Genomic DNA, 15,505 nt, shown 5'->3' with positions numbered 1-15,505 from the left:
TTAAACCTGGGCAACTTTTAATTTGGTTTGTTTTGATTTGGCTTGATTGGGACTTTTGTGTCAGCAAAGAGCTCCTGTTAGGAAATATTCTTAACATCTTAGAGGGCCAGCCAGGCAGCGTATGCCATGGTCACTCCCATTGACAAAGTCGAATTGACTCACCTGTCAATAGGAACCTTGTCAAAAAAGGCTGAATTAATTGCCTTGACTAAGGCACTTCAAATAGCTAAGGGCCAACCTGTTAATAGCTACACTGACTTTAAATATGCCTTCTTGATAGCTCACACTCATTCTGCACTCTGGAAGGAAAGGGGCTTTCTTACTACCAAGGGCACTCCCAGAGTTAACAAACCCCTTATAGCCAACCTTTTGGAGGCCCTCCAGTGCCCTGCAGAAGTAGCTATTATTCACTGTTGGGGACACCAATCCTCTACGGACCCAGTGGCCTTAGGCAATGCCAAGGCTGACTCAGTAGCCTGGGGGCTGGCCTCCAGCTCCTCAGACTCCACAGAACATATTTTCTTCTTAACTCCCTCCTATCAACCCTGTTACCAACCTAAAGAGAGGGGTGAGCTTATAAAAAGGTAGGCACAAAGGATGGACGGTTCTATTTAAATGACTGTCTCATCCTTCCTCAAGACCAGGCATTGTCAATCATTTCAGACATCCACCAGACCTTACACATAGGCCCCAAAGCCTTGTTCCGCTTCTTGGAGCCCCTTTTTGACCCCACCTGTCTCTGAGATCATATTTCACAGGTTCACTCCTCCTGTCAGACGTGTGCCCAGGCCAACCTACAAGGCCCTCTCCACATACGTCAGTCTCTACACAAGCTTCGCGGACACCAACTGGGTGAAGATTGGCAGGTTGATTTCACCCATATGCCTACTCATAAAAAGCTCTGTTATCTCTTAACACTTGTGGACACTTTTACAGAATGGATTGAAGTGTTTCCAGCCTCCCGGGAAATGGCAGATGTGGTGGCTCAGGTACTCCTGGACCACATCATTCCTCAGGGTTGTGTCCCACAAACTATCCAGACGGACAGTGGGCCAGCCTTCACTTCCAGGGTCATGGAGCTCGTGTCAGAAGACTCTCAACATCTCCTAAAAATTCTACATCCCCTAAAATCCACAATCCTTAGGAAAGGTAGAGAGGGCCAATGGGCTCACGAAACAACAGCTAACTAAACTCTCCATTGAACTCAGGTTATCTTGGCCCTCCCTTTTCCCTACTGCCCTGACTCAATGTCAGTGCCACTCCACGTTCCCCTACGGGCCTGAGCCCTTTTGAGCTGCTTTATGGCAGGCCCTTTCTCCTTAACCATCACCTCCAGGTCCAAACTCCTCCACTGGCAGGGTATCTCCCCTACTTCTCCCTTCTGAGGTTCCTTGTTTGTTCACACACTGACAGTTGTCTCTCTGATCCCACACCAGTGGACCCTAATGCCCCTAAACCTGCCCCACTCTCCCCAGGGGACACAGTACTTCTCAAACAACTAACTCCTAGGTCTCTTGAACCTCGATGGACAGGGCCTCACACGGTAATCCTCACCCCTCCCTCTGCCAAGCTCATGGGAAACACATGCTGGTAACATCTCTCCAGACTCAAGTGGGCACCTACCTACTCAGGACACTGGTGTGTCCAGCAGTTAGGACCTTCCACCCTCCGGTTTTTCAAGATACCACAATGAAGGGCCTCCCTGCTCCTCATCCTGGCACACTTATCTTTGGTGATATAAACAATACAGGTAATAACAATATATTTTTTTGTAGACACCTGCCTTTTTATCTCACTCAAGAAACAGATGCCTGGCGTCTCCGGGATGACAGTAAACTGAATGTCTTTCCAGCCACACCTCTTGCTGAGCGTGCACCCACCAACACCCAGCTCTTGCCTCCCTCATGTTGCCCCATGCCTGCAGAATGTATCCAGACTTGAGTCAATGCCCCTTTTTTCAAAGAGAGCCTAAAAGTTGGTCATAAATATCACTTCAGCTTCCTGTTACTCCTTATACAAACAGTCTGGAATGTAAATTCCGGGCTCTGTCCTCCATCTTTGGAGGCCCTGCCCCTGTGCCCCTTGCAACTTGACCCCTCCCCGAGGAGGGTCAAGGTAGCCCAACAAACTTTGACCCCTCCCCAGAAAAGATCAAGACCACTCCCCCAGGCTACTTAAACTGCTCCCCCAAAACTAAACACATGGTTTTCCCTCTTTCTCCCTGGTGGTCACGTTGTGACTTTCCAGTTCCCCTCGGGGCCACCAGAGAGCACAAGAGCCCAATTAAACCAGGACATCTTTTAATTTGGTTTGTTTTGATTTGGCTTGATTGGGATTTTTGTGTCGGCAGAGAGATCCTGTTAGGAAATATTCTTAACAGGTAGTATGGGAGTTGAATTCAGTACTGCAAATTCAACTCAAGGTGCTGAAATGTTTGGTCACTTCAGGATTGAGGCAGAAGAAATGATTCTTACAGATAAACAGGGTTTTTCATTTTGGGGTTTTTAAAATTCTTTTTTATACAAAACCAATCCTCAATGTTTAAAGTTTTTTTTTTCTACTGTGAAATGGTGGGCAGGAGAAAACAATTCTCCCTCAAAAATATAAACTGCCGAATTTCTAGTTACAGGAAGCAGAACAGTGGTGCCTAGCGGTGATAATGATAGAATATGAAGTCCACACAGGCATCCTATGGGCGCCTGAAGTAACCTAGAAGGAGTATGGTAGGTACACAGACATTCACATTTGTTGAAACTCAGCATGTTATCCCCATAAATAAGTGCATTTGATGGTAAAAAAAAAAAGAGAAATCATAGCAAATGTGATTTTCTTAAACCTGTTGAGGTTCTGCCATTGGCAGAGCCTCAAAGAGAATTAAGAAAATGGGACCTTTTCTACCAAATATCTATCAGGGAAGGATTGTGGCATCAGTGGCCCAGGGAAGGCAGATGCTATTAACTTTTCTGAAGGAAAGAAAAAAGATAGTCATCCCTGGCCTAACTCCCAAGGGTTACAAATATTTAGCAAAGTCAGAGTTGGAATTACAGTTCTAATTACTCTGGCTTAATCCTTCCTATATAATTGGCCTGGGGAAAGACTGGGGTTAGTGGTGAGTATGACTGACCAGAAAGCCAAGATCTGCCCAGAACCTTAGTGGCTAGCCTGCACAAGAGGCCTTGCTGTAGTTTGTACTTGGGAATGTCCAGAATCACCAATCTAAGCAGGTCTGAGAAGGACCCTTTAGATTACATTGATCAGATGTCTACATCAATGAATTCTGTGAGGACAGACGCAGCATGAGCTGCTCTTTCCAGCAATGTTTAAAATCACAACACGGGGTAAAGAAAGGACCTGGAAAGGCACCTGGTACCTCTGGGTAGACTTTGCAGGAGGCAATGTCTCGTGAAAAGCTCTTGTTCTATGTACAGCTTTTCTAACTGTGGTCTTTCGGTGTCTAGAGATTAAAGGTGCATTTGTCCAACTTTCTCATAACCTGTCTCACAACGTGTGCATTATGTCTGTGCCTCTGTATTAGTTACTTGGCTTGGCCCACTCTTCAGCAATAGAGATTTACCTCCCACCTTCATGGGGCAATCAAGAGCAGCAGAGTAGCGCTATCATGTTCTGGGATTCTCTTAGACAACTCTAGCCAAAAACTCCAAGGGGGTTTCTCATGCCTGGTATTGGGATTTTGTTTGTCTATGGCTTTTGGTGAGGGGAGGGAATATTATTAGCCCAAATGGAAAATTTTTATTTAAACTATGTATGTATATATACATTAACTTACAGGAACTATAGGCATTTTAGTTAGATAGATGATAATATGATCCCTTATGAGTTTTTCAGACATACCTCTTATATTTTACCCCTCTTTCTACCCTATATTCTTTTAGATTCAGTAGAGTCTATATTCAAGGCTTCTTTATCTTTGCCCTCTTAAGCCTATGTAGGTTATTTCTGCTGTGTTCTGATTTCATACAAACATAGAATATGGGTCTTAATGTCACAAACAAAATACACTCAAAATTCTGTGATATTAGCAGATTTATTGAATGTTATAGGGTTATAAAAATAAAGATAATATCACACAACTCTCAGTAATCTAAGCAGTGTCATGTAGCTATTTATGCCAATTTTAGGTTGCCTATTCCAAATAGGTTACACCTTTACTCTGTCATGCCCAAACACTTTGAAAGTTTTCTTAGCTGTACGCAAATGCCAAGTATTTAGACCTCATACATCTACCACTGATGCATGACTAAATGAAAGCTTAGGGTCAGAAATTGGGGTTCAACCTGAAGATCTGAAAAGCAAAACAGCCAGTCGCTGGCTTTTACCTCGGCCTCAGTCTGAAATGACAATTTTTGCTTCCTGGAATCTCAGAAGGAGACTGTGTGTTAGAGCTGTCTCTCTCCATCTTATATTCCTCTCTAGGGCTGGGATCAAAACCAAGCCACACTGGGATTGAAGGTCTCTGTCATTATGGCTACTGAGATCAAAGGTGTGTTCTGCCATAATCTGGTCTGTAAGGCTAATCACTGGTATTGCTTTACTCTCAGATCTTCAGGCAGTTTTTATTTATCAAAATACAATTAAAATCCACTACACACCACAATTGTCTGAGATATAAATTTGATATAGAAAGTTGTGTTGATTATACATTTGAGCTCATTGACCAGCACGTTATGGCTATCATGGGACCTATAAGAACAGAACTATGAACTGGGTGGAACACTGTAGGGGAATCCCTAATTCCCCCTTTTATAATGCTCATCCTTGTTCATTTAATTTGCTCTCACATATTGCTGAATGTCCGAGAGTCCTCAAGCATGAAAAATAAGCCTTCTTTGGTGAAGTCTCCTTTGATCAGGGTGCTCGAAGGCTGAGGGTGTAGGTCATGGACTCCAAAGGCGCACTCATAGCGAAAGTGGTTCTTGTTGGTCCAGCAGCTCACAGGTGTCTAGAAGAGCAGGAATCAGCCATGGTCGGGGAGTGCAGCCAAGTGTGATAGGAGGATGGAAGCGCCTATCACAAACACAGCTCCAAGAAGAAAACAAACCCTACCAATTAAACAAACAAAACCAAACAAAAACAGGCCTGCAGAAAGGCAGAATACAGAGAAGTAATCATCTCTAACTTGCTTCATCTGGTTCCGCGCATTTAAGGCAACAGCTACACACACACACACACACACACACACACACACACACACACACACACACAGGAGAATAATGAGCCGTGAGAATGCTTAATGTTACTTGGTGAGCTGTGCTTCAAAACTCAGGGTTCAATCTTTCTGTGAGTCTCAGGGCCTTCTCGTAGTATTCCAGAGCCTTGCTTGTGTCCCCACTGAGTCTGTATACAAACCCAAGGAGGCCGAAGCCTTCCACAACACGAAAATTCCTGCGAATGCGTCTTTCAGCCAGCTGCTTCAAAGCCTTGAGAAGCTTGTCTTTGGCGTAGGAAGAAGTTACTTCTATTTTCAAACCCTTTATGAAATGCGTGATTGCTGTCTCTTCTGATCTCTTCTGATACAGTTGGAAACGACCATAGCGGTAATGAATGTCCTGCTGTATGGTAGCATCAGTGCCCCTCATGCTCAGCGCTTTCTGAAAATTCTCTTCTGCCTCTTCTAATTGGCCAATTTCTATGTACATTTCAGCCAGATGAAGGTAAGCTGTCTCATATGTGGGTTTCAGTTCTAAAGTCTTTTGAAAGTGATCCATAGCCAAATGGATCGATTGGTCTGCTCTTTCTCTATCCTGACCTCTAGGTTGCATGTTTGTGGCATTCTTTATTTGGATCAGTTGTTTCTTATAGCAACGTCCAGTCTGGTAATGCAAGAAGGCTGAGAAAGGTTTTGCCTGCAAGGCTATATCAAGGAAGTGGAGCGCTTCCTCCACAAAACCTTCCAATTGGTAAAATTTGGCCAAATATCCAAAGACATAGGTCTGGGAGGATATGTTGTCCCGAGCTTCTTCAACGTACATTATTGCTTCATCTGATTTTCCCAAGTTCTGCAGCTTTAGGGCAAGGAGAACTTTAATGTATGGATCTTCCGGATTTAACCTTACAGCCTTCCTTAGGGGTTCCAGAGAAATACTGCTGTCATTGAAATCCTGGCGATAGGCAGCGATGGCATAGCCAGTGCTGTATTCAGGGTTTTCAGGCTCAGCTTCCAGAGCTTTTGCAAAGCATTCCATGGCTCGTCTATAATTCTGTTTTCCACACTTCAGCAAGGCCCAGCCTTCTTCACAGTGCATCTCGGCACACTCCATCCTGTAGCGGAAGGGACTTGCAAATTCCTTGCAAGTATTCTCCACCTTGTCCAGGTAGGTCTGGGCTTCTGCCAAGCTGCCCATGTGGTAATGCACCCAGGCACAGTTGCCCCAGGTCACCAGGCTTCTTTTGCCCAATGGCTCTTCCTGGATCAAGGCTTCTGCTTCATTCAGGCTCTGCAGGGCTTCCTCATGCTGACCTTTCAGGTGTCTCACGTAGGCCAGGAGGTTGAGCATCCTCAAGCTGTGGTTGGGGTCAGGTAAATCTTTATCAATGATTCTCCTTTCCAAATCAGGCATGTCCGCATCTTCTATAATCAGCGTCCAAGTAAAATGACAGCCCAGCTCATGCAGGCTGTTGTGGATGAGAGTTCTATGAGGTTCTTCACTGTAAAACAGAGCCCAGTTACTGATATTTTTTTGCACACTTTGTAGACTGGAAATCAAGCCAGTTGTGTAAGTTGCCAAACACCTTCTCTCCAGACATCCCTACTGCCAGTTTTTATTCCTTCTTTCTGTTTATTTCTCTTATCATAGGGAGTAATTTTACATAACAATTTGAAAAATGCAATTCATTTAATGGTACTAGTATTTGATTACAAAATGTCTGAAGTTCAATCCAAATAATAATGTCATTACTATCAGTAGGATTTAACCCCTGTGTTGGTTAGTTTTATGCCATCTTGACTCAAAAACTAGAGTCATTAATGAAGTGGGGTTCCCAATTGAGAAAATGCTCCCATTAACATTGACCAGTAGGCTAGCCCATGAAGCATCTTCTTAGTAGTTGTTTGATGTGGGAGGGACCAGCCTAGTATAGTGGTGCCATCTTTGGGCAGATTGTTCCGAGTTGTATAAGCAATCGACTGAACAAGCCATGAGGGGCAAACCTGTAAGCAGCATTCCTCCATGGCTTCTGCTTCAGTTCCTGCCGACAAGTTCCCTTCTGGATTTCCCTCTCTGACTTCCCCTCATGATGAATTACATCTGTAAAATGAAATAAACACTTTCCCCACCAAGTTGGCTTTTTGCCATAGTCTTTATCGCAGCAGTAGAAACCCTGACTGAGGTGGCTATGATACCTAAGGCTCAGAGAATGTAAGGAAAGGGTGAGCGGAACTTCCAGTTTTGACAAGGATGCTCTACTCATACAGTCTCAACAATGCGCTTGCATAAACATGGCATGCATAATGATTGCATCAGTTGACATGACTTTAGAGTTGGGAAACGTTTCACAAGATCCCGGTTCTAGATAAAGAAACACAGGTAGTCAGTGACTGCTCAGGGAGAAAGAAACCGTTTTCTCCAGAAACAAGCCTTTTGATAGGCTATCCAATTCCATGTGATCACCGGTATTAAAGCCACTTAGTGGGGGGGAGGAGAGGGGGAGGGAGGGAGAGAGAGGAAGAGAGAAACATGTGTTTATTAGATTTACCCTACACAGGAGAATTATATTTATACTAGATGCCATAAGTTGTCAAGTAAAAAAGCTTTGTGCGACACCGTCCTTCATGCTGTTGGTCAGAGGTGTTTTAGAGACCTTCAAGATAATACAGAATATTGTTCTTATTCTTGATTGTCCACCAATACTTGGCGATAGGACCCTATTGCTGAGGACACTCCACTCATCGGCACAGGATCTGGGGAAATCAAGTCAGTACTGCTGAGGTGGTTTCTCCCTTGCTGACGAGTTCTCACAATCCTGGAAGGTACTGTTCAGGCTACTGGAGATGGAGGAGTTACTAAAAGTCTTACCCACTTATGAGACCTGTGAACTGCAAGAATGACCAGTGTGGCAAGATATGGTCACTGATACCAGGGTGGCATGAAAGCTATGGAACAAATAGTCACTTTCTGATTGGATCTGAGGTCCAGTTCACAGGAGGAAACACATGCCTGGTACTGCAAGTCTGGGCAAGAATCCATGGTTTAGGCCCCAGGGATGGCCTTACTACTATTATTTTGCCAAATGGACATAATATCAAACTTCCCTCTAATAATTTATTTTATATTACGCTTTAGGTAGTTTTGTCTGAATGTGTATATGTGTACCACAAGCTTGCCTGGTGTCTAAGGAGGTATGAAGAAGAGATTAAATCCTTCGGAACAACAATTACAAAGTTGTTAGCTGCCATATGGGTGAGACAACTGCCCTCTCAATTGATGTCTCTCTACCCATAGATTTGTGCAATTCTCAGGCCTCATTGGAGTTCTGTCCTTCATGCAGTGGACAGTTATTGCCATAGAAATTCACACCTAATCAAAGTGCTAAGAATAAGTATTATTGGAGTGTTCAGCCATAACTTTGAGATCTATATCACAGCCCCTCCCAAAGACTCAGGAATATCTCAAAAGAGGGGGTGAAAAAAAATAAGAGCCAATGGTTGTGGTGGATTGGAACAAATCATTGTCTGAATATGACAGGACCACTGTTCTCAAGAACTCAGCTATGGGCACCCAAACAAGATCTGCACTATATCAAGAGAGTCATCATTCTAACCAGGAGTAGGAGTGGGGTTTATGAATCCGAGTGTGGAGGTCCAGTACCAGCCCAGACCTTACATTATTTGTCCCGATCAGAGGGGAGATGTGGGATTAAAGACAACTCACGTGGCTTTATTGAAAGGGAGTTTTTCAGTGATCCCTCATGAAATCTTGAGCTCACATTCTGAAAATTCCTCTGCATTTATTCTCTAAAGAGCCTTATATACCAAAACATAAACTGAGGGGAAAATTTAGTAGCATTCTGTTTCCTAGGTAAGCAGGTGAATCTGCCTATGCCTGCTCTGTCACATCTTTCCGCTCTGTATGCCAGCTTTGTCACGTATAGGGAACTAACATCTCTTTTCAGGAATCTTCCAAACTACAAAGAAGAAGCAAAACAACATCCTGACCCTTTGTTAGGGATGGCCACAGGCTAGGTGATCACCTCCTGGGCAGCAGGTACAAACTGTGGCCCGAGATTCTGGTCACCATACCACGTAGAAATACGGGCCTACATTGGAGCATCCCAGGCTGAAGATCCAAATTTCCAGGCCTTGAGTCTAGTGTCCCAGATGTAGCACTGGATGCCTCAGACATCCAGATGGCCGAGCCTACTCCAGAGTTTCTGAGTGAGCAGTTCTGGGGTGTCATCTGAGTGAGCAGTTCTGGGGTGTCATCTGGGAACTTGTGTTTCCAGTAAGAACCCAGTTGACACTGACACCGAAGCCACACAAGCTGAATTTCAGCATAGCGAATATAGTGGAAATGTATTTTAGAGTAATGTCATTTTCATATTTTATTGTAATTATCAAATGCTGGAAGTAGAGAGATGGCTCAGTAATTAATAACACTTACTGCTCTCGTTGAGGACCTGGCTCACTTCCCAGCACCTACATTGGGTGGCCTGTAACTCAGTTCTAGGGACTCTGATGCCTTCTGGCCTCTCTGGGCACCTGCAGGCAGGTGATACACACAAACTCATGCAGGCAAACACACATACATATAAATTAAAAATATCTATCTATCTATCTATCTATCTATCTATCTATCTATCTATATATATACCTTTAAAATTAGCTTCTCCTTTCCACTAGGATTTAATCTGGTTATCAAATTACAACCTGCTTCCTCTCCTTCCCCAATGCTCTGCCGTCAGCATTCTATCTGTCTGCTTGCCAGTCTTCACGCAGGCCCAGGCTTCTGTTCTTTCATGAGCAGTCTATAAGTGTCCCCTTGGGAGATTGCCACTGAGGTTAAAAAAAGATCCACAGAGTGGTATCTCCTTTGGAATAAAAGGGCTTTCTTATTTATTTCCTCAAGAGCAATGTTGCCTTTTCCAAGCAGACTGCTACAGGTAAGAAACTCACCTCACCTTTCTGGAACACTGCCCTCCGTTCTTTATCTCCCACGTGGACTTCTTTATCTACATCTCTTTGACATTTTCACTTTCTTGTGGCTTCAGTGGCTTGGTTGCACCACTCAGAAACTAGGGTGCCGGGAAAGGTCAAGGGCTTGATCCTCCCTTGTGAGATCCCAGCAAGCTGGCCTTTAAGTTGGTGGTGGTTGAATTCTCCACCAAGGCTCTCAATAAGCCCATCCTGAGAGCTATCGCTAAGGACCATTCTAGATCTACTGACTCTCTCCCTCTGAGCCCTCAGAGGCCTGTGGTCATCACGCTATCACTGCTGTTTCCTCCTACCCATACCTTCTCCAGGGGCCAGACTGAGATCTCTCAGCATCATGACCATGAGCAGGACGGCTCTGTTAGGAGGAAGCATGCTAGGAACCAGTCATCGGAGGTTCTATATTTTAGAATGTTAATATGTACAGAAATAGGTGGAGCAGAGCACAGAAAGTCTTTACCTCATGTTGCTTGGAGGCAGCTCCATAGTACTGGGATTCGGGCCAAGAGTCTCTTCCAAATTCAATGAGGTTCTAAGGGTTCTCAGATAAGCGAGGTATTTATATATAGGAGGATTACTAGGCAGTTTTTCACACCTCTCATGACCTAAACGAAACTGGCAAGGTTATAGCTTATGGAAAAGGAAACTTAAAGAAGGCTGTTTCTCCTTTACATCCGGTGTTGGAGCAAAACGAGTAGAGACAAGGATGAGTATTTTCATGTAACACATCAGACTATTCTGTTACTACCACATACCCCCAAAGGGGCATTTTAGGGTGCATGTTTTGTGTATAACAGAAAACTGGAGAGAGCATTTGTGGCAGAATGAGATTACAAATGGTTGATTTCTCCCTGTTTTCTTTTTTTTTTGCGATATTGTCCTGAAAACAACAAAGTCCAAGCCATTTATATCCTCCTGTGAAATTCCTACCCCTGCCCACTTAGAATACAATGACCTTATCAGCGGCCCAAACGACCTGTTTGAATTGGCCAGTGGAGCAGGAGCTCAGTAAGTAGCAAGGTGTAAAATCAGCAGACTGTGATGGGCAACTGGAGTCTAGAGGATCCAGGGAAGTGGGGATATTAGTGTCTAATTCCAGATCCACATAGTTCTTTTGAGTTAGACTCATAGTTATTAAGCTGTTTCACTGGGTCCCGAGGGAGTCAAAGCTATGTTTTATGTTTTAATTACTATGCCTTAGAGATCCGTGAACCAAAAACGCTTCTGATTTACAAGCCTCTTGATCAAGGACACATAGCTCCTGAAATGCTGGAGGCTCTTTGCTTGTGGGATATACCCAGCTACACGTTTTCACTCTCCTAAACAAGTCCCCGTGATCCATCTGCACCAGATGTGCTTGACACGTGTGGCTGGAAGCTTCACAGGCAGGGAATATGTCAGGATACACTCTTACCCCTGATGGGATGCAGGCTGGGGGTACATCAGTGTACACGCTTGCCCCTGACGGGATGCAGGCTGGAGGTACATTAGTGTACACGTTTGCCCCTGACGGGATGCAGGCTGGAGGTACATGAGTATACACGCTTGTCCCTGATTGAAGCTGATGGGAATTGCAAAGAATTGTGGGCTTTCCTTCTTAAGACGCTCCAAACATGACTTGGGACCATTTCCTGAGAATCTGGGTATGTACCTGGCCAGAACCCATCCACTTGGCCAGTATTTAATTAAGGCTTACTTCAAATTTGGCTTTAAACTGTGGTTGTGGTCTTATTCTCCATCAGTGGAATTAACAGTCCCCTGCTATGACATCCCCAAAACACGCACATAGTGTCCATCAAATGCAACATCAACATTTTCTGAGACTGAGGCTGGTATAATTATCCATCCAACTAGCAGGGGAAGAGAAAACGTTGAAAAGCTGTGGTTCTGAAGCTCCCTTGGGAGGTGTTTCCTATCTGGCTTTTGGAGGCAGCAGCGTAGTCAGATAAGCAAAGGGGAAAGCAAGGACCGAGAGCAGTTTCCGACTGTGCATTACAAGATAAGGTTATTGACATCTGTCTAGTCCAGGACTTTCTCTTTCTTCCCCAGCTCTCACATAACGTGGGATATTAATATGTTTTTCTCTCCTTTTCCTGTATACACACCTGATTGTACTGAGCAGAGGCAAAGGCTGCCTGGAGACACTGTGCCTACGGTCATTACTGAACTTTGCTGCTAACTGAATACGACATCTTGGCTTCTTTGGTTTGACATTTCCTAGCCAGAGTTACTCACTTGTTAATCCAAATAATAATAAAACTTCCCTTCTGGGGCTATGGGGAGATCTAGTGGGGAACAGTGACAGTTGATTAAGAACCTCAAGTAATTGTGAGCATTGTTTTTAAAGCAGGACCAATCTCCCCTTCAGTCCAATCTTTGCTAAGCATCAGCTAGAAGCCTTCCTCACGGCAATTGCCCCCCATCAGACACTGAGAGAATTGCCCTAGGTAGCATCCCTGTGCAGATGCTAAACTTTAGTTCTGAGCTTTAAACCGAGGCAGTGTAGATATTTCCACTTTCTGGCTCAAGTTTAAAAGCCCCGGAGACAGTCAAACACAGTATTTATAATGCTCTGCAGTGCTGGTACTCGGCTGATCCCAATAGTGGCAGAGCCAGGGTGACAAGAGATTTTTGAAAGGGAGGCTACTTTCTTCCAGCTTTCTTCTTCTGGCTCTTTATTTAAAAGGATCCATCTAAAAAGACAACTTCAAGGTAATTTCTTCAAACTAGCCTTTGCCCAGCTTGAGAAAGAAGAAATAGAAACAGGAGCAAAGACTGACATGAACACTAGGAAGGTGGCTTACACGGAGATTTTTGTGCACAAAATGATTGCTTAGTAACTGCTAGGGAAACAGAACAAGTGCATCATGTGGTTAGCATGAATTTGGCAATGGTCCAGGTCCTGTGAGAATCTGGGTCAGCAGATTAGGTCTTCAGAATCTTTCCCACACCATATAGAAATATGGGCCTACAGGTTGAGGCAGGCCAGGATCCAGAAAAGAGACTTAAAAGCAGTGACTCAGTTCTTACAGTAAATGGAAAACTGATGTTTAGCAATACAGCATAATGGGTTCTCATAATCGAGTAGGCATGTTCCTCATTTCCTCCTTGACTTATGTTTTCCTGTCAAATCTTTGGTGTTGGTGGGGGGGGGTGTCTTTGCTGGTAGCCATGTCAGAAGAGCAAAAGATGACAACTGAACTTCAAAGTGTCAATCCACCAGGATGAAACTCTCTGATAGGTCAATCTCTGACAGGTAAGACCCGGAGACCACAGACCCTGGAACGTCTTTGGCTTCTGCTGTCCCCTCACATAATTGCTGCTGCTGTCATGGTATCTGGCATGGTGTGATTGTGTGTGGGGACCTTCCCACTGCCTGTAATGCAGTGTGTTTCTCTCAGGGAAACATCTCATTCCACTGGGCATTATTATTATGAAGACGATTTCTTCCTAAGCTATACTATCTAAATGATAATAATAATGTCAGTTTAGATAGAGTTTTCATGGTTAAAAATATAAGCAAGGAAGTGTCACTGTTACAACATGTAAGTTTCTATTGAGGAGCCATATAGACTGTGGCTTAATGATTAAGAAAAGGTTAATGATTAAGAAAAATTTTTAATTTTTGAGCACCAGTAGTTCAATGAGCTTATTTTTTTTTAAGCTCAATATTGGGATATGTGGTCATGGGTTTCAGAGTGCCTCACAGCTGAAACAGAACATTGAAAAGTACTTAAAATTAGACTATGATATTTTTGTCAAATAGCTTTGAGATGAAAAACCTATGAAGATAATGTAAAGTTTTAGAAAGGCATCTGAGATTTTCTTAGGTGACAAGTGCATGGAGTGATGCAAGGCAGTTGGCACGTTTTGGCCCAGTACCTTTGGCATGCAGATTCTTCTGCCAGGTTAGATCCACCATCTGTTGTGTCTCTCCTAAGCCCCCAAGTCAAAATATGCTGTAGAAGGTCCTTCTGTCTATGTGTTGCTTTCATTGGTTAATAAAGGAACTGCTTTGGGCGTATAGCAGAGCCATAGGAGAACAAAACTAGGTGGGGAAAACTAAACAGAATGCTGGGAAGAAGAGGCGGGAAGAGAAGCCATGGATCCTTCACCTGAGACAGATGCCAGTTAGAATCTTTCTGGTAAGCCACCGTCACATGGTGATACACAGATTAATAGAGATGGGTTAAATTAAGATGTAAGACTTAGCCAGTAATAAGTTAGAGCTAATGGGCCAAGCAGTATTTTAATGAACATGGTTTCTGTGTGATTATTTCAGTTCTGGGCAGTTGGGACAAACAAGCAGCCATCCTGTTACAAGAATATGACTTGATATCTACTGAACTGATTCAGGAAGATCTTTATCAAAGCACAGGTGGGGCTCAGGGACAACAGATAGTTCCAGAAAAGTCTGGGGTTTGGATTCTTGGGGATCATCCTCTTCAGCAACTTAATTTGCCTGGTTGTTACCCTGAGTTTGGGGGCTTTGTATTTTGGTGTCCTGGCCAGTGAATGATAGGCAATTCACTTGGCACCACATGGCCTCTAGCAACTGGACAATTTTATACTTATTTTTAAAAATCTTTACCTTTGAGGTGACTAAGTCCCTCTGTTTATATATCTGCCTATGAGCATGAAGCATGGCAAAAGTATATTGGCTGTCTGTGTCAATGTTCACTGTTTTCCTTTAGTCTGTTTTTTTTTTTCCTGGTTTTTTGAGACAGGGTTTCTCTGTAGCTTTGGGGCCTGTCCTAAAACTAACTCTTATAGACCAGGCTGACCTGGAACTCACAGAGATCCACCTGCCTCTGCCTCCCAAGTGCTAGGATTAAAGGCTTGGACCACCACTGCCTGGCCCTTTAGTCCATCTTAAAGTCTGTTTCAGGACAATTATGTCTGTTCTCTGGACCTTTCTGCCCTTGACCAATTCTGCCTCCACATACCTGGTTAATTCTTGAATGAAATTTCTGCCAATCATGTAGAAATGTGCATCTCTGATGGTTCGGGAGTATCTGTCAGGTCAGGTTGCCTACCTTGGATGGACATCCAGCATCTCCAGGCATTCATGTTTGGACTCAGGGTTATTGTCAGGCATTAATGACCAGGATTAATCAAAGTCAGTCTGTGCTTATCTCAAAAAAGGCCTCAATACTGAGTCAGATGGCATTAGACATGCACTGGTTGGAGGTATCTCTCAGCTGGGCTTCCACAGCATGGAACTGTGACCATTAGAGCCCATCCCAAAGAGAGCTTGTCAGTTTCCTTTTACAAGAATGGCAGTGGCTACGATGGCTCTTAAACAAGAGGGCTGTCTGAGGGTTTCTCTTGCTGCAATGA

General features: G+C 43.9%; 1 protein-coding gene and 1 long non-coding RNA gene across 3 annotated transcripts in view; one reads left to right on the top strand and one right to left on the bottom strand.

The window, feature by feature from the left end:
• The window catches only part of LOC148121332 (uncharacterized), a 138,275-nt gene that overhangs the window by 897 nt on the left and 121,873 nt on the right, over positions 1-15,505 (top strand). The window lies entirely within an intron of this gene.
• On the bottom strand, positions 4,027-10,666 carry LOC148121338 (antiviral innate immune response effector IFIT1-like). Of its 2 annotated transcripts, XR_015738356.1 has the most exons (3): positions 10,626-10,666; positions 5,203-6,666; positions 4,027-5,172 (listed from the first exon to the last, which is right to left on the bottom strand). XR_015738356.1 is itself a non-coding variant. In XM_087907964.1 (2 exons), the coding sequence occupies exons 1-2, from the start codon at positions 10,649-10,651 to the stop codon at positions 5,274-5,276; spliced, it is 1,419 nt and encodes a 472-aa protein (XP_087764090.1). In that variant the 5' UTR covers positions 10,652-10,666; the 3' UTR covers positions 4,027-5,273. The 2 variants fall into 2 exon arrangements, 1 of the variants encoding a protein (XP_087764090.1); XM_087907964.1 differs by having other exon boundaries at positions 4,027-6,666.

The sequence above is a fragment of the Myodes glareolus genome, chromosome 7, assembly GCF_982192425.1.
Source record: "Myodes glareolus chromosome 7, mMyoGla1.1, whole genome shotgun sequence".
NCBI lineage: Eukaryota > Metazoa > Chordata > Mammalia > Rodentia > Cricetidae > Myodes > Myodes glareolus.
This window is presented reverse-complemented; position numbering and strand designations above follow the sequence as displayed.